Source organism: Scyliorhinus torazame, chromosome 19 (genome assembly GCF_047496885.1).
Source record: "Scyliorhinus torazame isolate Kashiwa2021f chromosome 19, sScyTor2.1, whole genome shotgun sequence".
NCBI classification, from domain to species: domain Eukaryota; kingdom Metazoa; phylum Chordata; class Chondrichthyes; order Carcharhiniformes; family Scyliorhinidae; genus Scyliorhinus; species Scyliorhinus torazame.
The window spans coordinates 80,135,533-80,157,056 of record NC_092725.1 but is presented as its reverse complement, the minus strand read 5'-3'; the positions used below and the strand labels follow the sequence as shown (position 1 = coordinate 80,157,056).

At 43.2% G+C, this 21,524-nt stretch overlaps 1 protein-coding gene across 3 annotated transcripts in view; it reads right to left on the bottom strand.

Moving 5' to 3' along the window:
* Nucleotides 1–4,783: 4,783 nt before the first annotated feature.
* The window catches only part of wnt5b (wingless-type MMTV integration site family, member 5b), a 186,001-nt gene continuing 169,260 nt past the window's right edge, over nt 4,784–21,524 (bottom strand). For all 3 annotated transcript variants that reach the window (XM_072484596.1, XM_072484597.1, XM_072484598.1), the window contains one exon: nt 4,784–6,984. In XM_072484596.1, coding sequence (XP_072340697.1) covers nt 6,526–6,984 — 459 coding nt within the window. In that variant the 3' untranslated portion in view covers nt 4,784–6,525. The remainder of the gene's footprint in view (nt 6,985–21,524) is intronic.

Genomic DNA, 21,524 nt, shown 5'->3' with positions numbered 1-21,524 from the left:
AGAGTCCGTTCTTGTAACTGCATTCCCCTTTCTGTAGTCCACACACAACCGTTGGGTACCATCTGGTTTAGGTACCATCACTATGGGTGAGCTCCATTGGCTGCAACCCACTTCAATTATGCCATTCTTCAGCATACTCTCAATCTCTCTGTTAACCTGTGCCAATTTTAAAGGATTAAGTCTATATGGATGTTGTTTGATAGGAACAGCATTTCCCACATCTACATCATATATAGTCATTTTAGTACTTCCCAATTTATCTCTACAAACTTGCCCATGTGATATCAATAACTCTTTCAGGTCAGTTAGTTTTCCACTCTCTGACATCACTGTTTTCTTAAAGGTACATTGCTTAAACATCCATGTCTTAAAGGTACTCTCACATGACAGCCCACAACCATCTTTTTAATCATCCTGTTTTAGCAAATCTGCTTCAAAGGAAGTTTAGTTTTAAGCTTTCAACGAAACATTGTGGTGGACATTCATTCTGCAATCAAATTAGATATTTCCAAGCCATTACTTTGTTTACATTAAAAATATCTGACATTAATTCGAAAAGAGACCAACATAATAAATACATATTTAAGCTACAATATAGAATAATTTAAAAGTAGTCTTTAAAAAAGCTATATTGTTGGAAGCTTCACTTTAATTTACATTTTGTCCCTGTACATCTTATCTCACGAATTTTGCCAAGGACATGAATTGATATGAACATCGAACATACAGTGCAGAAGGAGGCCATTCGGCCCATCGAGTCTGCACTGACCCACTTAAGCCCTCACTTCCACCCTATCCCGGTAACCCAATAACCCCTCCTAACCTTTTTGGTCACTAAGGGCAATTTATCATGGCCAATCCACCTAATCTGCACATCTTTGGACTGTGAGAGGAAACCGGAGCACCCCCACGCAGACACGGGGAGAACGTGCAGACTCCACACAGACAGTGGCCCAGCAGGGAATCGAACCTAGGAGCCTGGCGCTGTGAAGCCACAGTGCTATCCACGTGTGCTACTGTGCTGCCCATATGGAAAAACACAACAGGTTACAGGGAACTGTTAAAGAAATAGGATTGAAGACGATAGTTCCGGTTGAATATCTAGCATGAGCACTTATGCAAAGACCTGAATAACTGTTTCTGGTGTTGCAGTTTCTATGTTTCACTAAATTTATTGCACCTAGTAAAATTACACTCAAATAATAAGACAATTTAATAGCATTGGTTCTAAAACGTAGTTCCGTGGGGAATGATGCACACTTAAAGATGCTTTGCAACATTACCTTGGGTGAGCTATTGAATTGAATCCCCCAGCAAAGTTTGGAATTGGGCGATGCTGACATTTCTTCTTCTTAGAACCTCATATTTATATTTGTGGACCATAAGACAGGCAGGTTATGTAGCGTTCTCGCACTTCATGGCCTATTTTAATTATCAGACAACTCCTGGTTCCCCCACAAATTTACTAGGAGTTGGGGTGTGGGGAAGGATTTTGGGGCTCTGAGCAGGAGGTTGGTTTTGCTGCTTCAGATCAGAGTCAATCATTTGTTCCAGATTATTTCCATACACTTTACCAGCAGTTGATGTATTTGAAGGTTTTTGTTGTCCTTTCACAGAGGCTCTCTCTTCTATCAGCATACTTCTCTCCTCTCCACCAATCAGGTTCAGTTGGTGCTCTTGTTCCATTCTTTCTGATCAGGGTAGTAGTTTCTCCCTATTCCTCTCAGTTCGTCCTGACACTCTACCTCCCTCCCCTCATCCTTTCAGTTTATACTGACACCGCCCCATCTTAAATCACTACTATCAGATTATTCTCTTTTCCCACAAATTGCTGTCCTTAGCCTCTTTCTGAAGAACATCATTGGTAAATTCTGCTCCATAGCTTTTTCACATATTACCACCCATTTTCTCTTCTAATTGTCTCCCTCTTCATTGCCACCAATATCTGTACTCACTACCTGTTCATTTCCCTTTCTTCTCAGGCCTTACCTTTATTAGTTTATCGATCCATTCTGTTTCTGCTCCTTGCTCTGGCCATGCATTCTCAGTCCTGTATGCTCTCACACCATGCACTGCTTTCTACATTTTGCTCTGCTGTTCCAGCACACCCAACTAAAGTCTTAATCTTATAAATGTTTACATCTCCAGCATACAGAGCCAATAATCAGGATTGTAGCATTGGAAAAGACTTGAAGAGGAATAGGAATGGGGAGCACCAATTGCACTGATTTATTTCAGTACATGCCAACATACAGATCAGACTACCAAAACACTGGCACCATCATTTAAATTCTATGTGAAAGGCGCCATGAATCAAGCATTTTTCACAGCAAAGTACCTGGAACACAATGCTGGGAAATTACTGGAAGGCACTTTAGGAGAGATAGAATGTAATTCTGGAGATTAAAGAATGAGTGACACAAGCCACTTTAACATCACAGAAATACATGCCACTGATCTGATAGTGGTCTTAACGCTGCACTACCACGCCCCCCCCCCCCCCCCCCCCCACCCAGGCACTGCCAGCCTGGCAATGCACTCAGTCACCCTGCCAGGTTGGCATTGCCAGGGATCAGGCCAACGGGGCCTTACCAGGTAGAGGTGGGTTCCTGGTGGCCTCCTCAAAGTTGGGGGTTGAGGGGCTCGAAGGGACGGGGTGGGGGGGGGGGATATTGGGGCAGCCTTCCTAAATGGCACCTGATCTGCGAGGAGCCGTTCAGGAAATCCCTCGGTGTGGCCTCAATGAAGAGAATCTCCCTCCAAAAATTGGCAAAGTGCTGTTGAACACCCCACTAAACATGCCATTCAGCAGACTCAAGTCCGTTGAATCGAGCCCAATGGAAATATTCAACAGCTGAGGCAGAGTATGTTATAGAGAAACAGAGTTTATGGGCTGGATTTTCTTTCCAGGGCCTCAATCCAGCTGGGATTAATTTGGCATTTGGAATCCAAAAATGTCGGCTCCAAGACCCTGGAAGCTATTTTGCAGGAGGCAGCCATTAAGTGGCTGTTTCTGAGAGTCCTTTCCATTGCAGGCCAATGGGCAGGTTTTTGAGGATGTAGGGCCAAGATTTTTGGTCCTTGCAGCAATGGATGGAATAATTTTCTCTCTCTTGCTCTCTCTGGTATTCCCTCAAAGCGAGGAGGATACTCGCTACATGGCAAGAACCTGCGCATGGAGACATTTAACGTGCAGAGGCTGTTGCGTTCCAGCTACCACACGGTTCTGCCTGACCAGGGGACTCTCCTGCTCTTACTTCCATGCTATGGGCATATTGTAAGGATTTGCAGGTTGGCCATTAATCTGTTAGAGCTAGGAACTACTGATATAATTAGGAGGAAGAGAGGGTGATCAAAATGGAGGCGCCCTCTGAAGACATTTTACAAATTTATAAATTAAGTGTCAACACCTCCCCTGAACATTCAGCAGCATCAGCTTTGACCCTGTGGCTATGTTGGCTCTTGGGAGTTGAGAGCAGTGTTTCCATGGAGGAAGAAGCATTGGCCCCAGTCTGAAGCCAAGAGTCACTTCCATCCTTTGGCCATATTTCAGCCTCAGTCGGGGGCCCACACACAGACAGAAAAATTCCAGCTAGTGCCAGCAAAGTGGCTCTGAAGGTCCTTTAGGTAACCTGATTGGCTACCTGCAGTTTATGGGCAGGTAGCTGTCACCTCTGCCACTCCTGCCTATTCCATAATTGTGTAAAAGCAGAAACATGCTAGCAAACTAGCAGGCTGACCCGGTTCAGGAATTGGGTCACATCTGGTCCCACCTCCGCAGCAAAAAGAAAATACAGGACACATTTAGGTTTATGACCATTTGTCAGAACATTGGGTCACTGAATTGAAATGTTAACTCTGTTTTTCTCTCTACAGATGCTGGGTATTGTTTTGATTGTAGATTCCCAGCATGTGCAGTTTTTGGATTTTTGGTCCTTGCAGCATGGATGGAATAATTTTCTCTCTCTTGCTCTCCCTGGTATTCCCTCAAAGCGAGGAGGATACTTGCTACATGGCAAGAACCTGTGCATGGAGACTTTTAACGTGGGGAGGCTGTTGCGTTCCAGCTACCACACGGTTCTGCCTGACCAGGGGACTCTCCTGCTCCTACTTCATGCTATGGGCATATTGTAAGGATTTGCAGGTTGGCCATCAACCTGTTAGGCCAAATTATGAACTCACCTTCTGGGCCCATCAAGTCCCAGAGATGGACTAAAACCCAGAACTACTGGCTCAGATGTAGGGACACTACCCATTGTGCCACAAAGCCGTCCCAACAAATAATTTTCTACTGTGCTCCTGAAACTAAACTTGAAAATGTACACATGTTGGCAATGTTGGCAGTGCTAGGGACTGAAACAGTTTTTGTCATTGCATAAATTAATCCCATCAAGCACATTATTACTTCTTTACACCATAGAGCCGGGGCAAAATTCACTGACAATCTGTTATGGAGTATCATGATATTCTCATTCCCTGAATGGTTAATTTTTATGTTTCCCTAAGTAAGACAGTTCAATTAGTTATTCATTTTTGATAAGATTTTTGTTGCTATAAACTGATGCTAAGACTGTCTTAAGATTCCTGAACTCATTTCACATGGGAATCATAATGGCAATCAGAAAGATTTTATTTTCATATATTCTAGCTGGATCCAAGCCTAAGACTCAAAAATGAAAAAGGTAAGTTTGAGTGTGCTGGGTTTTCCAGCCTGCTTGAGCTATGACAAACAATCTTTATTATTATTTAATTATTCTGCCAAAATGAGGATATAATGCATTGCTTTAAATTTTAAACAATCAAGGGTGGAAGCATTTTATTAAAATAAAAGCAGGTTCATTTAAAGGATGGAGTAATGAACAGAAGGAACAGGCAACAATATAACTTGACATATACATGTATTCTAACAATTTAGAACAGCCAAGTGTGATTTTTACTATTAGTCATAAATGCAAAATAAAAACATAGAGAATTCTCCATAAACTTTATTATAGTTGCGTGAGGTAAGAATGCCACTTTTCAAAAACTTTGCCGTGAAGGATGGGTTGTCACCACTTAAACATTATGTTAAATAATTTAAAGCTACCAAAACTGCTTTAATTAAAAAGTATAACTACAATCTTTACCGTAGATCCAAATTATCAGTGATTGAATGAATGGTCTATGTGTGTATTGCATTGAAATGAAATGTAGACATGTGTGGTTACAAATATTGTTAAATAACATTACCTAATCATTCTAATACAATGTAAACAATTATAAACTGCAAATTATAAACTGCAAAACTCCCACAATATTGATCATTTCTTTCATTCATTCTTCTTTCAAACAATTTCAAATCTTTTGCAGATAGTGCATTAAGATACAGGTGCGAGGACTCTTGATGTAACAAATATCCCACTCAATGGCTGAATTTGGTATATACAAGTTCCTATTTACAAAGTTAGAACTTCCCCTCCATGATCAGTTATGTAAAAGAGACTGCTCATTAAATTTAACAAGTCTCATTATCTCATTTGGAGTATTTTTTATTTGATTTTATTCCAGCAAATGTGGTACTTGCATGCCCAATCCTCAAAATCTTTCAAACAAAAAAATGTGTGCTTCCCCTTTCAAATTTGCAACAATTAGCAGATAGAAATATTATTTATAACATTCTCAAAGTTCTGTTGTAGACTAGTCGCCACAGTTCTTTGCTATTGCAGGATTATTTAATCTTAAGATAAGTATCAATACAACAATCAAATCAGGTTGCAGTTTAAATGTGGTGACATGCCTATTTTCATTCTGGCACATGTTCTAAGTACAAGCATATATACACATTTGTGCAGAATGTAAGTTGAAAGTATACAAGTACTTTGTAAAAATAGGTATTGAATTTTTCAAATATTGTGACAGTTACTAGATTGCAAAATACATCATATACCTGTAGCCATTTAAGAGAAACAAAATGGTTTAGTTACTTAAATGAATTAATGCAACTGATACCAATGTTTTACAGGGGCCTTTTTATTTCCCTTCTTTCAATTCACTGAAAAGGTTATTTCATTGTTTCCGGGCAGTTCCAGTTATTTGTGTACGGCTGTTTTCCTATTTGCAAAGTATGAGGTACTTTGCTAAAATAGGTGGTAGAAATGCTGATGGAAGGAGAAGGTAGGAGATGGCTTTCAAACCTGAATTAAATTAGGTCAGAATGCTAAATATTTGTGACCTCATCTTTAATAAATAGTCAGCAGGCAAGACTCGGTCATTAATGCTAAACTTGTCACTCATACACTATACATTGTACAAGGAGAGCCAGAGAGGTCAAAGGCAGAGTGCAGTACTAGGTCCAGTTAATAATATATATATTTTAAAAATGATTATAAAGCAGTTCATTTTATCTGGTAAGTGAAGCATGAATTCTGTTTTTTCTTTTGCTGAAGTCTGAGCACACGCATTCTACATTCACCATGTTAACAGTTTCTTTTGGGTAAGCAGGAACTCTCCAGGCACCCTTTACATCAAAGCTTTGTCAGTTTTAAGTTATTTGCAAACAAACTGGTCAACTATTTGTGTGCATTTTTTGCATTTGACGTAACAGCACCAATGGAATTTACAATGGCACCTTTCAACTTGCACAGTCTTGAATTGATCATAACCCCGTCCACAGCACATTAGCTCACAGCCATCCATTCCCTCAGAGGTCTTGTTACAGAGTCGGCCCATTGTGCCAAGGGAGCCTGTGGTCTTATTCTTCACACAGTAATCAGGGCTCTGGTCAAGATAAACTAGGTCATCTGCAGTGGGAGGGTTGAAGCGGCTGTTTACTAGCTCTAGCTTCCCTTTGCGGTTGATTTTCATGGCGGCGGCACTGTCATACTTTTCTTTCAGCAGGTCACCCACCTTCCGGAAATCAGCTAGTTGAAGCCAACATGTCTTCAAGCTGCAGGAGCCAGAAACACCATGGCACTTGCACGCCACATCTGCCAGATTGTACACAGCCTGGGGAAAAAAACACGAAGGACAAAACATTACATGTCTAGAAATTAGTTTCATGTTATGTTACATATGCTACTCTGTGCAGTTAATGCTTAACAGCTCCATTGATTCCAGGTAAATAGATTGTGAACCACAATTTTCCTGAATGATTCTGGAGTGGGGAGGACAGAAGAGTCACATTACCTGCAAGTGACCGCAACTGAAATGTACACGTGTGCAGAATTGGTGAGGCAAAGATCAGAGTCAGGACTTCAAAATTATATCCTAACGTAAGTAAACTCATGAAGAAAGGTGAAAATTGTAGGGAAGAATATAAAGATTGTGGTGATTTCCAAACAGATTGGAACATAGAATAAAAATTATATAATACAGTATGTGCTCTGACAAGAGAAGCACATTTTATTCACAGGGTTAAAACAAAAACAATTCATTGATGGTGTTAATTTTGGACTAATTTCTCCCCTCCTATGAAGGTGGTGACAATGCAAGAAACTGGTTTCTAGGCATTGGCAATGATTAGGTATCTCAGTATTGGGCATAATAGCCAAGCATGATGCTGTCGTTTTGCTGATGAGAATTTGTGAAAAACTAAACTTACATTCCTATCACCCATTACAGGCATAAATAACACCCTCAGACACTTTACAGATGTATAATCAGAAAATAGATGGATCCTCAAAGGATGTCAAGAGAGGCACAAAAGGTAGCTATTGGATTATCCAAGGCAGGTTTAAATTTGGAAAACTGGTCAGAGAGCAGAATGATGGGGAGTAGTGATTAGGAAATGGTGGGGGTGGGGTGGGGGTGAAGTGGCGGGGAGGGCAAAGTGGACAAGTGGGAGAAATAAACAGCTGCATCACTGGGTGAGGGTTAAAAGAAAGAAAAGGTGATATAAGTAATAGTCTCAGATCTAAAGTAGCCACAATGTACACATGGATGGACAAAGAGGGAATTGAGTTACCCCGACACAGCAGAAATTGGGATAGGGAGGAGCGAATATGATAACGCCCAAGTAAAGTAGAGATAATCATCGGACAGTATGTCATCAGCTTGAAGCATCACAAACCAGTCTCCAGATTCAGAACAAGTTGGGGAAATGAAGTCAGTCCATGAACAATTCGAATGAGAGTATCAATTGCTGGATGTTGTCAGTGGAAACAGAGGAGTGAGAAAGGAGTGAAAAATCGACCATGAACCAGAAGGAGCTAATTCAGGCATCTAGTGGATGGTGGTCTCAAGTTGCTAAGTAATGTGCACCAGCAAACCTGGTTCACCAACTGAGGGGCAAGAAGCAGTGGAAATGAAGCCAAAGGACCTAGGACAGTGAAGTCCAGAAATCCAGAGAAACATAAAAGGTAAATCAATTAGATGAGGGGGGTCAATTGGGGTCAGTTATAGAAAGGTGATGAGCACTCAGAACTAGAGCAGCAGAAGTTGAGAAGCCAGTCCAACAAGTCCTTTGAAAAATGATGAAGGAGTTCTGGGGAACAAATGAAGCAAATAGATAGCAGGAAGGCAGGGATCGTTCAGAAGATTGGAGCAGAGCCTAGAGCAAGGTTGAAACCCACAAAACTAGATAAGAGCTGTCAGCAGAGGAATAGAAAATTGTGCCCGCAAAAGCAAGTCAGGTACTGCCATTTGGGCACTTGACAGGAGAACGCAGTATTCATGAAAGATGCTGGGATCACAGTTGAGCACAAGCAGAAGCAATTGGAGAATTTGAATTCAGCCTTGGAGAAAGATGATTTTGTCCAGGTCCCAAATAGTAGTTGCAGTAGACACCTTGGGCGGAATTCTCGATCAGTTCAGGCACAAAAATCGGTACAAATCACAGTCCTCGCCTCTTGAAGCATCACAAGCCAGTCTCCAGGTCTCCAGATTCAGAACAAATTGGGTAAATGAAGTCAGAATAATTTTTGGGGAGCTGATTTGCGCTGATAATGAGATGTGCAGGACCCAAAGATGTCAGCAAGGCCGGATCCTCAGAGATTGGAATGCCCTTCTGATCCTAGAACATCGCAACCCTCCCTTCTCGCCGGCAAAGCCCCCACCCCCCGCTCACTTATTGCCAGCGTTAGGCCGTCCCCAATCACCAGTATCAGGGACCCCCTCCCCTTTGCCGGTACCTGCATCCCCCACCCCAGGTGAGCGACACCCTGGTATGGAGTTGCAAAAGATGACAGGTTGGCACTGCAGTGGCCTCTGGGGCCCCCACCCCCCGGAACGGTCATCACGTCTCACCTCCGTTTGTGGAGACCAGTAGTGATTTGCGGCAGCTTCACATTTCACCAGCCGGTGGGAGAATTGCAGAAGCCGGGCGAATCAGGCTGAAAGCCAATTATCAATATTTTACTGTGAATTTTAATATGCTGATCCGGTTCATGCCCAGCGAAGGCATGAACCAGATTGCATCTGCTGGGAGGGCCCAGGAATATCCATGACTGTTTGGTACCTGGCACAAATCCAGTTTTAGGGCTCACCCCCAATTTTCCCGACGTAACGGGATTTGTGCCGTTCGCAACCCTGTGTTTTGAGTTTTGCAAGCACGAGGGTAGGGTTCAGTCAGTACTTTGCCCATTGTGAACAGTGGAAGGACATTCAGTTCAACAGTCACTGGGACGTACGGCCTGCATACCTGGCATCACACTGGCACTGAAATTCATTACAGTATTATCCATTTTTATGAAAGACAGAATGTCTTCTTGACTTTAGTGGCGAATATCGCTTGCTTTGCTACAGCATAGTAGCAGCGTGAAACCATCAGCTTCATCTGTTGCTTAAATTTTGAGATAATTTACTCCTACAGGGTAATTGGAGGTAGACTGGGAACTTTAAGGGCCGAGTGAACCACGGGAAGCCAAGGAAGTGATGCCAGTGCATAAATTCTGTGAAGCATTAAAATATATTGAAAAGCAGATTCAGGCCCTGGATTCAGGCTCTGTCCGAAGAAGTAAGGAATCAAAGATTCAAGCAGCTAGAAAAAAATGGGTTAGCAGCTTGAAGCAAAACATTGGCCCACAATTTATGTAGAGGAAGGGTGACTTTCCGCAGCCAGGAAACAGAAAATGCAGAGGTCCTGTAGATGACCATTCAAAAGCCTGATAGGAAGCCAAGGGCTAGAAAGGAGGGAGACAGAGATTGGAGAAAGACATTGCCAGGGTGGGGAAAGAGATCATGGGAGAGAGTGCGCTGGGAGATCACAGATAATTCTGAAGATCAGGGAAAGGATGATCATGTTGGGCTCAGTAATCGCACAGAGAGAGGCAGATCATTGTGGGTTAACCTGTGGAGAAGCAATTCTGCTCTTCCTGCCCCATTTGTATAGCTGGAAAAGAACTTACCTTCTGGATCTGGCAGCTTCTGTCTTCTTTTAGCTACCAGGTTTTCAAACCCCTGGGAAACTAGGCCCAGAGTTATGAAATGCAAATGGCTACTAATTCTGAGATACACCGCTTCATTACCATATGGGAATTACTGACCTGCCTCTCAAAAACAGATTACTCCACAACTTTTAACACGGAGTTAGGTGTGCTCAAAATGGGCTGGGGTCGGGTTGCCCGGTTTTATCATTTAACAACCCTCTCCCCCCCCCCCCCCCCCCCCCCCCCCCATCTCCTGCTCGTCTGGGTGTTAATTGTTCCCCTTAGTTTGCAAGTAACAGAGCTTCTAAATGTTAAGGATTCTTTGCTCAGGAAAAGTGAATAATCATGTGTATCATATGGATAATATCTTTAGGTATCAGTCTTTACATCGTGGTAGGATTCTCACCTCTTAGACAGGAAGGCATGGGGCAGGATTCTCTAGTCGCGAAATCGCGTTCAGTGATCAGCCGGAATATACCAGTTTCCAACGAAATCGGGGACGGCGCTGCTTTCGCGATGCGCCGCCCCCTCCAAAGCAGTGTACTCTAGGAGTACGCTGCACGCCGTATTGACTGCCTCGGGACATTGCCTGAGGCCCAACCCCCCGATGCTCCGCCCCCGACCAGCCGAGTTCCCGATGGCATCGGTTGCGTGTGCTATCATCCATCGGGAACTCAGCGTGTTGACAGCTGACACAGTCCAGCACCACGACAGTCGGGGGAGGGCCGATCCGCGGGCAGGGGGGACTTTGTCAGGGGCTTGGGGCACTATTGGGGGCTGGTCCGGGGCCCGCAAGTCGGCCAAAGGGGGGCACTATTTTGCAGGCCACATCCGCGTGTGGCCGACGCCATGTTGCACGGCGCGGCCATGGACCCGGCAATTCTTCGGGCCATATCGGCAGCTAGAGTCGGGCGCTCAACGCTGCTCCCAGCCAAATGGATGATCGGTGGTCATTTTCCGCCAAAATTTTGGTCGTAAAGCACCACCGTTCCCATGCCGGCGTCAGGACATAGCCCCAGAATCGGAGAATCCTGCCCGAGGATTTAAGCCACACTCAAGAAACTTGAGCACATAACATTAGTTTTCACTTCAGGAGCATGTGAGTATTCGAGACACTTTACTTCATATGAGTCTTAAAGCCAAGGCCATCATCTGCTCCCTCAGTTGGGTGCACTATAAGAGAGAGGAAATCTCAAGTATCCTGTTTTTTTTAATACATATTTTTATTCTACTCCTTTTTCACATTTTCTCCCAAATTCACACCAACAATAAACAATAATCAGCAACAAATATGTCAATCCTCATAACAATAACAACAATCCCATCCTCCCACCAACACCCAAACATTAGCCCGCATGTTTACATAAACAAATGACAAAAAGGAATCAGGGATTACCCATAGTCACCCTTAATACACACAGCCCCGCTCCCCCCCAACCCTCCCACCGATCCACCCAACAAATGTTCGATGTTATCCAGTTCTTGAAAGTGCATAATGAATAATGCCCATGACTTGTAGAACCCCTCCATCCTTCCCCTCAGTTCAAACTTAACCTTCTCAAGAGTCAAGAATTCCAACAGGTCCCCGCACCACGCCAGGGCACAGGGTGGAGAGGTGGCTCTCCATCCCAACAGGATCCGCCTTCGGGCGATCAACGAGGCGAAGGCTACGATATCTGCCTCCGCACCCGTTTCCAACCCTGGCTGGTCCAACACCCTGAATATGGCCTCCGGGGACCCAGGGACCCGGGTCCAGTTTCACATGCACCACCTTGGAAATTACCACCACCTTGGAAATTACCCTAAAAACCTCCTTCCAGTAATCCTCTAGCTTTGGACAGGACCAAAACATATGAACGTGAGCAGCCCCCCCCCCCCCCCCCGCAACGCTCACACACATCTTCTACTCCTTCAAAGAATCGGCTCATCCTCGCCCTCGTGTGTTAAGTAATGGGTTAAGAGACATTGCAATTAGTTGTCTCATTTATGTTAAGTATCCATTAATTGACACTGATATGTAAAGGGGCTTCAGGTGGCCTCTGTCAGGTCATGTATAGTTAGAGTTTTGTGCAAAGGCTGTTGGAATGAAATAAATGTGTGTTTGTGAAAAAGGGACAGAACTTTAGACTCTTCATATCACAGCAACTAAAACGTCTATCAATTGGGGGCAGAGGATGGTTGCTGTGTAAATGTGAAGGGTTGAAAGATACAACTTTTCCAGATCAAACCAAGGAGTGAGCGAGAGAAAAAAAAGGGAATATATGGCTGAACCGAGGATAAAGATGGCTGGATATGACTATCCTCCCTTATTTTCTGAAAGGGAATCATACAACCAATGGAGAAGTGCAGTACTTACGTGGACTAAGGTAACTGCTTTGGGAAAGAGAAAACAAGGTATGGCATTGGCTCTTTCTCTACATATGGCAGTAAAATCCGAAACAAAGTGCTTTCTGAGCTGGAATTGGAAGAGGTCTGGAGACTTTTTTACATTATATGGATAAGATTTATAAGAAAGATGACTTGTTACGTGCGTATGAAGCATAGTCGGATTTTGATAAGTTCCGGAAAATGGAGGATATCTCCATGGAAGACTATATAATGGAATTTGGCAGACTATATAAAAGGCTGCAGAAACACAACTTGGAATTTCCACAGTCTGTGTTGGCCTTTAAATTACTTGACTGTGCTAGAATGAGCAAGATGGATAGGCTCATGGTTTTGACAGGAGTTCAGTTTACTGATAAGGATACCTTATTCGAACAGATGACAAAAGCATTTCCAAAAGTTTCTGGGGAAACATTTGATTCCGATGGCTCTGATGACCCAAATAGGTCAGCCTGCAATAAGGCAGAATATGGAAGATACACTACTAACAGGATGGCAAAATCGTATGGCTAAGAACAGGGCTCAGGACTATAGAAGGAGACCGAGACAAAGAAATTATGAAGACAGAAACCCAGTTAGAACCTACAATAGGAAGATGAACCGCAGAAATGCACGGGGCATGATAAATCGATGTTTACGATGTGACTCTCAATACCATTATGCTTTCAACTGTCCAACTCGTTATGATAGAGTGTTTGAAGCGACACATGAAATGGAACAGTCAGAAGAGGAAAACGATAGTGACCAGAAAGAAGGCATTGTCCTATTGACAAGCAGTTTTACGCCGGTAATGAGAGTGTTGGTTGCAGAATCCTTCAACTGTGCTATATTGCACATCTACTGTGTGTGGAATTGACTGGTTAAAATGTTACCTGGGCTCTTTGAATGCTGAAAATCGTAACAAGGTTAAGGAATTTGAAAGTTCCACAAGTTTCAGGTTTGGGGATGATAACACTCTGAAGTCGCTGAAAAGAGTGGTGATCCCTTGCAATATTGCCGGAGTGAATCATTTCATTAGCACGGATGTTGTATCAAGTGAGATACCTTTGCTTCTGAGCAGACCGTCGATGAAGAAAGCACACATGAAACTGGATATGGAACAGGATAAGGCAACAGTTTTTGGAAAGACGGTGGACTTACAATTTACACAGTCGGGGCACTATTGTATTCCATTCCTGACAAATAATATTTCAAGTAGAATGGTTAAGGATGTGTTAATGGCAGTTGAAAATGGGACTTTAGCTGATAAAAAGCTTGTGGTATTAAAACTGCATAGGCAATTTGCACATCCGTCTCCTCGGAGGCTGAAAAATTTATTAAAGGATGCAGGGATAAGGGATGATGACTATACTAAACTGATAAAACAGGTTAGTGACCGCTGTGAAGTTTGTAGGAAGTACAGAAGGACACCAGCACGACCGATAATAACCCTACCTTTGGCCAGGGATTTTAACGACATTGTGGCCATGGACTTTAAGATCTGGGATAAAGCAAATAATATATTTATTTTGCATTTTGTAGATTTAGCAACCAGATTTAGTCAATCAACGATTGTATGAAGTAAAGAAAAGAGAGTCATTCTGGATCAAATCGTGGACAAATGGATAGGGACAGGAATGGGTCCACCGGCAAAATTCCTTACGGACAATGGGGGAGAATTTGCTAATGATGAGTTTAGGCATATGTGTGAAAACATGAATATCAGAGTTATGAATACGGCTGCAGAAAGTCCATTTAGTAATGGTGTCTGTGAAAGAAATCATGCTGTCATCGATGACATGCTTCGTAAAATTTTGGCAGATCGACTAAATTCAGCTTTAGCATGGGCAGTACATGCAAAGAATTCATTGCAGATAGTTGGGGGCTATAGTCCTTATCAATTGGTGTTTGGTAGAAATCCTAAAATTCCGTCCATTTTGGATGACCAGCCTCCAGCTTGGGAGGGGACTACAATTAGCTCTGGTTTTGCTGAACATTTAAATGCATTACATAGCAATAGAAAAGCTTTTTTGGAAGCAGAAGTCTCTGAAAGAATTCGCAGAGCTTTAAGACATAACGTACGGCCATCAGATGCGGCTTTTCAGCAAGGAGGCATGGTATACTATAGGAGAGACAATTCTAATGAATGGAAAGGCCCAGGGAAGATCATAGGCATAGATGGCAAAACAATTATTTTGCAACATAGTAATCAAACTGTTAGGCTACATTCATCAAGGATAATGGGTACAGATGACAAAATTTTCAAATTTAGACAGAGCAGACAGACATGACGAGGAACCAGAGTCATCTGGTACGCATGTGTTACAGAACTATGAGGACCAATTAACTGATGTAGACAGGATTTCTGTGGAGGAACACAACACTTCTGATGAATTAGAACAGGCCATTTTTCCGAAAGGCAACTGCCAAAAGTTGGTACAAAAGTGACATACTTGCCTGAAGGGTCTAGTCAATGGAAGGATGCAACTGTTATTAGTAGAGCAGAGAAGCCCACTGGAAAGTATAAACATTGGTTGAATGTACAGCATTCAGGGGAAGGAGTCAAGACAATGGATTGGGAAAACGAAGTTCGAAAATGGAGGGCACAGAAACGCAGTGCCAGTTCAGATAGTATATCGGATAGTGAACAGGTCCGCAGGAAAAGGTCAAGAACTATTGAAAGGACATCCCACAGCAGAAGGGAAAGATCAAGCAGTAGCAGTACAGAACGAGATACCAGGCGGGAGAGGGGACGTAGTTTATCAAGATCTCGGAACATGAGTAAGACTACGAATACTGATAGGAGTAGAAGCCCACATGCACGTGAGATTTTGGTGGCTTCAAATAAATTAGATTCACCTACAGCAGGAAAGGTTATTTTAAAGATCTTCTTGGCTCTTTTAGCCACAAAGGCATGGGAATGCAAATCTATAGATATAAAAGCTGCCTTTTTGCAGGGGCATCAGCTCCAGAGAGACATTTTTCTCTGTCCTCCTAAAGAAGCAGCTAACACAGAAGGGGTACTCTGGAAGTTGAACAAATGTGTATATGGATTAAATAATGCATCTAGAGTATGGTATTTTTCAGTAAGGTCAGTTTTGTTAAAGTTAGGCTGTTGCCAGTTGAAAGCAGATCCTGCAATGTTTGACTGGCACTATAAAGGAAATCTTTCTGGCATTTTTATGATGCATGTCGATGATTTTTTGTGGGGTGGGACTAGTGATTTTGAAGCTGTTGTAATCTCTGGTTTGAGGAAAGAATTCAGGGTTGGAAGTCAGGCTTCTGGTGCATTTAAATATATTGGGCTGGAAATTGGACAGACTAAGTTAGGGGCAACTTTACGTCAGCAATCTTATTTGGAAAGCATCAGCCCAATAGCAATTAGTCATGGCCGAGTTTCACAAAAAGACGCAATGGTTTTAAAGATAGAAAAAGAGCAACTGCGAAGTTTAATTGGGCAACTGAACTGGTTAGGTGGACAGACTAGACCGGACGTGAGTTTTGATGTCTTAGAGTTGAGTACAAAAATGAATGATCCCAAAGTGGAAGACATAATAAGAGCAAATAAAGCGTTGGCCAAACTAAAAATGCAGGAGTCTGTTTTGAAGTTCCCGGTTTTAGGTGACCGTAGGCACTTGAAACTCATAGTTTATAGTGACGTGTCCTACACAAATTTATGTGATGGGGTTTCAAGCGCAGGAGGTTTTATAATTTTCCTTTTGGGGAACAATGGTAAATGTTGCCCGCTTGTGTGGGAAACAAAGAAAATAAGGCGAGTGGTAAAAAGCACTTTGGCTGCTGAGACGTTAAGCCTTGTAGAGGCAGTGGATATGGCCTTTTATATAAGTATGATATTGACAGAAATTTTGGGATTAGGGGATTTGGGTAATATACCTATTGACTGTCACATTGAAAATAAATCCCTGTGGGAAAATGTGCACTCTACAAAAAGTGTCAATGAAAAGAGGTTACAGATAGACATCGCAAGTTTGAAGCAGATGTTGGACAGAGGGGAAATAACAAAAATTAAATGGGTCGACAGAAGCTATCAACTGTCAGACTGCTTTACGAAAAGAGGGGCGAGTTCACAGAAACTTTTGGATATTGTTAATGAAGGGCGCTTGTTTCTGTGACTGTTTTTTTTCTTTCTCGTCCAAAAAAAATAAAGGGGAGGAAATCATGTGTGTGTTTTTGAGTTTCTTGAAATTTTGTTTTCACCTAATTATTTTTTTTCTCCAAGGAAGGGGAGACTGTTAAGTAATGGGTTAAGAGACATTGCAATTAGTTGTCTCATTTATGTTAAGTATCCATTAATTGACACTGATATGTAAAGGGGCTTCAGGTGGCCTCTGTCAGGTGATGTATAGTTAGAGTTTTGTGCAAAGGCTGTTGGAATGAAATAAATGTTTGTTTGTGAAAAAGGGACAGAACTTTAGACTCTTCATATCACAGCAACTAAAACGTCTAACATTGTGAGGTGTGCTCTGTATACCACCTTCAGCTGTATCAGCCCCAACCTCGCTCATGAGGTGGAGGCATTTACTCTCCAGAGCACCTCACACCAAACCCCCTCCTCTATAACCTCTCCCAACTCTTCCTCCCACTTTGCTTTGATCCCTTCCAGTGGTGCCTTATCCTCTTCCAAAATAGCTCCGTACACCACTGACACTACCCCCTTCTCCAGTCCCCTTGTCGTCAGCACCTTCTCCAGCAATGTAGAGGCCGGTTCCTCCGGGAAGCTCTGTATCTCCTTTCTGGCAAAATCTCGAACCTGCATGTATCTAAACATTTCTCCCTGCTCCAGCCCATAGTTTGCTTCCAGCTGCTTCAATCCTGCAAACCAACCTCTAAGAAACAAATCTTTTAGTGTCTTAATCCCCTTCTCTTCCTATTTCTGAAAATTTCCATCCCACTTCCCTGGCTCAAATCTGTGGTTCCCCCGAATCGGCATTTCCCTTGACCCTGCCCCCAACCCGAAGTGTTGGCAAAACTGCCTCCAAATTTTCAATGAAGCTATTATTACCGGACTCCCTGAGTATTTCCCCGGAGCTATCGGGAGCGGAGCTGTTGCTAGTGCTTTCATTCCCGACCCTCTGCACAAACTCGCCTCCATTCTGACCCACTGGGAATCAACCCCTCTGACCCAGCTCCGCACCTTCTCCACATTCACCGCCCAGTAGTAGTACATCAGGTTCGGAAGACCCAAACCCCCTGCCTGCCTTCCCTTCTGTAGCAGCACCTTTTTCACTCTGACCACCTTCCCTCCCCATATGAAGTTTCCTGGTTAACCTTTATTCCTCAGTCAATATAACTAAAAGAGGCTCGCTGATCATTTATATTATGCCGTTTGTGGATCATTGTTGTTCACAGTTTATCTGCCAGGTTTCCCATCATTACAACAGTGGCAGGTTTGGAGGTGGGGTGGGTATTCAATCGGGCAGAACGATGGCTGTTGTGGTCGCTGGCAACTTCCTGCCTCAACCCCTATTAAATCCATGTTGGGAGGCTGGTGGACAGCCTGCAGCTATTTGAGACTCTTAAAACGCAATTAATGCCCAATTAAAAGCATTGTCCTGCCAACACTGGTATTACCCAGCGACAGATGGTCCTGTTGCCAGGCGGGGAGCAAGACATGCAAACTTGTGCAGATAGGTTATTATCTCCTGGGATGGTAACTCATTCATAGCCACTCAGTGCCTGAGTAAGAGACCCAGCATCAGGAAGGTGTCCACTGAGAACCATCTACCTCCCTCCCTCCCGAACCTCATTTTCCTGTGATCTTCCATTGGCAAAATCCCTCACGCCATCACCATCCCTCGCCAGAGTATCTTCACAACCCTGGGAATCCGGTGAATGTCATTCCAGCAGCAGCCCCCGCCTTCATGGTGGCACAGCTGAGCAAAAGAGCGTTCTCCAGGGTCCTGATCCAGTGAGAGGACCGCTGGTGGCCTGTTAATTTCTTGATTGGCTTGTAATTTGGTGGACCTTCCCTAAAGGAGGCAATGCAGGTCTCTCACCAGCTCGCTAGCCGGGGGCCAAGACCCTGACACCTCTAGAGATTTTTCCTCAAGATTGCCTCTGGACTCATTGACAAGGGATACCAAGTAATGTTCTCAAGAATATTTCTGGTGTTTCACAAAACAGAATGCTTGACCAACAAAATCTGAGGATGGGGCAGCACGGTGGCGCAGTGGGTTAGCCCTGCAGTCTCACGGCGCCGAGGTTCCAGGTTCGATCCCGGCTCTGGGTCACTGTCCGTGCCCGTGTTTGCCTGGGTTTCGCCCCCACAACCCAAAGATGTGCAAGCTAGGTGGATTGGCCACGCTAAATTGCTCCTTAATTGGAAAAAATGAATTGGATACACTAAATTTATTTTTTTAAATCTGAGGATGTGAACATGGTAACATGGTGTAAAAATAACACTTTCATAAATAATTGGGGGTACCACTTAAAAGTCCAAAAGGAAGCTAGCAACGCTTTGGAGCAGCTCATGTGGACTGTTCATACTGCACTACCAGAGGAATGGAAGGCTGCTGAGAAAAGCTACCCCTTGGGTTTCCACTCTTATCTGAGTATCCATCTCAGGGAGTGAGCGGATATGGTGATGAGAGCTCTCCTTGAGGAAGGAGGATGATGACAACTTTTTCAATCAAGTCGGTATAGATAGAAATGGCCAAGGAAGCAGCAGCAGTGTGGTCCCTCTGACGTGGACACCATGGACCTTGAAAATCCAGGATCTCAGGGGCAAAGACGGATGAGTGGGTAACACCATCAGGTGCCAGGCCCCATACTCTGACTTGCCCAGTATTCTCCTGCGCAGCACACATCAGGGCTACACACCTGCCAATTCCATTCATTCCTCTCTTTGCCTGCACCTCACATTGGTGTAGCCAACTCTCACACTTATTCTCAGTCTATTGTCCTTTTGCACCAACACCTTATAGGCAGCATTCGTAAATATTGTCCTTCACTCTTCTGAACAGAAGCCATTTAACATTCCCACCTCCCTGCTTTCTCTACATCACATAACTCGGCAAGAGTCAAGGATGTGGATTGTGGGAGGCAGGAAGTGGGTGGGTCTCCAATGACAGATACCTTGGCTGCCTGCTGACGGTGAAGGCCGTCTGGTATGTCGATATCAGTAGCGAACCATTGTCAGAGCCTGAGGCTCAACAGCTCGCACATGTTGGGATTGTTGGTCCATTGCCAAGGAAGGAATCAGCTACAGACAAACTAAGAGGCACAGCATCGATTCTGCCAGAAAACTCAAAAACAACACTTGATCACTGTTGTCACTGTCAATTGTCTGAAAGGGACTTCATCTGACCAGCACTTCACACACCCTCAGATGCACTTCCGAGCTGCCTTTAGAACAGCAGGTTATGCAGCTACAACATCTCCCTCTGCTGAGAGTCGAGATGTACTGGCCTCCTTCCGCCAGTATCTCAGTGCCCATTCTTTCTGCCCCAATGAAGGGCATGTAGTTACATTTCTGAAAATAAATTCTGAATGGATGAATCAAGATCTGTTAAATGGACTTCCTCGTCTGTGGTAGTTTTCTGATCTATTCAATCCATACAAAACATCGAAAAGAATACAACATAACTTCCCCCTGTTGGTTGCTATAAACATGGTGCTCCTATATGATAATATTATAATAACTCACATTAAAAATAATTTGTGTTCTTTTTACATGATAGATGCAGAGACCCATTGTGTACACCACAAGAATAAATTGGGTGGTGATATTTCACTGTTGCTTTATCTTTATTATAGTGTTGCTATTATTTCAGAAAGTGTGTGTCTTTATTTTTGAACTTTCTTGCAGGGGCTTTATTTTGAGATCAGAAAATACATTTTACTTCCAGACACACATTAAACTTTCTTCGCATTGACAGTGGAAAACAATTTTGTTTTTGAGTTTTAGCTGGACCGTTTTTAATCTTAAAGCACATTATCTCATAGTTTCCAACATACTCGGAGTCAGCTTCCTCTCAGCTGGATATTTGCAAATGTATTTCAGATGCTTAGGGAGATAGTTCATATTGAACCTACTGCTTTGTGGTTTTCATGCATAATTGGGGAGAATCACAGAATACAATTCAAATAAAATTAGTGAACTATTGCAGATAATTAGAAACACACGGTATAGTGGACTGTAATCCAAGTAATCAATTAAAAATCCAATGATTCCATATAGTCATCATCAGTAATGGTCCCGAATATAATCCTTCTAACAAAGCCAAGACAAACTATTTCCCGCCTATTTGTTATTTCCAAGCTCTACGTCTCCTCCATTTATATTATTATCCCTCCTCCTAAAAATAAAACAATACCATCCATATCTTCACTGGGGTAGCGAGACAGTCAGGAAGAAATCAACAATACAGTCTCTGTTTTCTGGTTTGTACTGAAGCCAGGTTTCTGTATGCATAGCCTTCCATGACCCGGAAGGAGAGCACAAATAGTTGCTCACTGCTCAGGGGGACTTGCGAAACTCGCTGGCCGCAGCCACAGAACAGGAATTTTAAACATAAAAATCTATCTTTTCACAGCCCGGGCTAAAATTGCAATTTATATATTTAATATTATCAAGTGAACCACTAAAACAAGCACTGTGCTAAGGAACGGTCTGTGTGGAAAAGAGGCTCCATTTTAAGAGGCCACAGAATTTTTTTTCCGACCAGGTGAGAAGGGGTGAACTGGTTCCCCTCTATTCAATCTCCTTGGTTGGTCAAAACCAAGGTTTGTTTCTTTTGATGAGGATATGCCTTTTCCAAATCAGAATATACTTAACCATTTAAGATGTGAGCAATA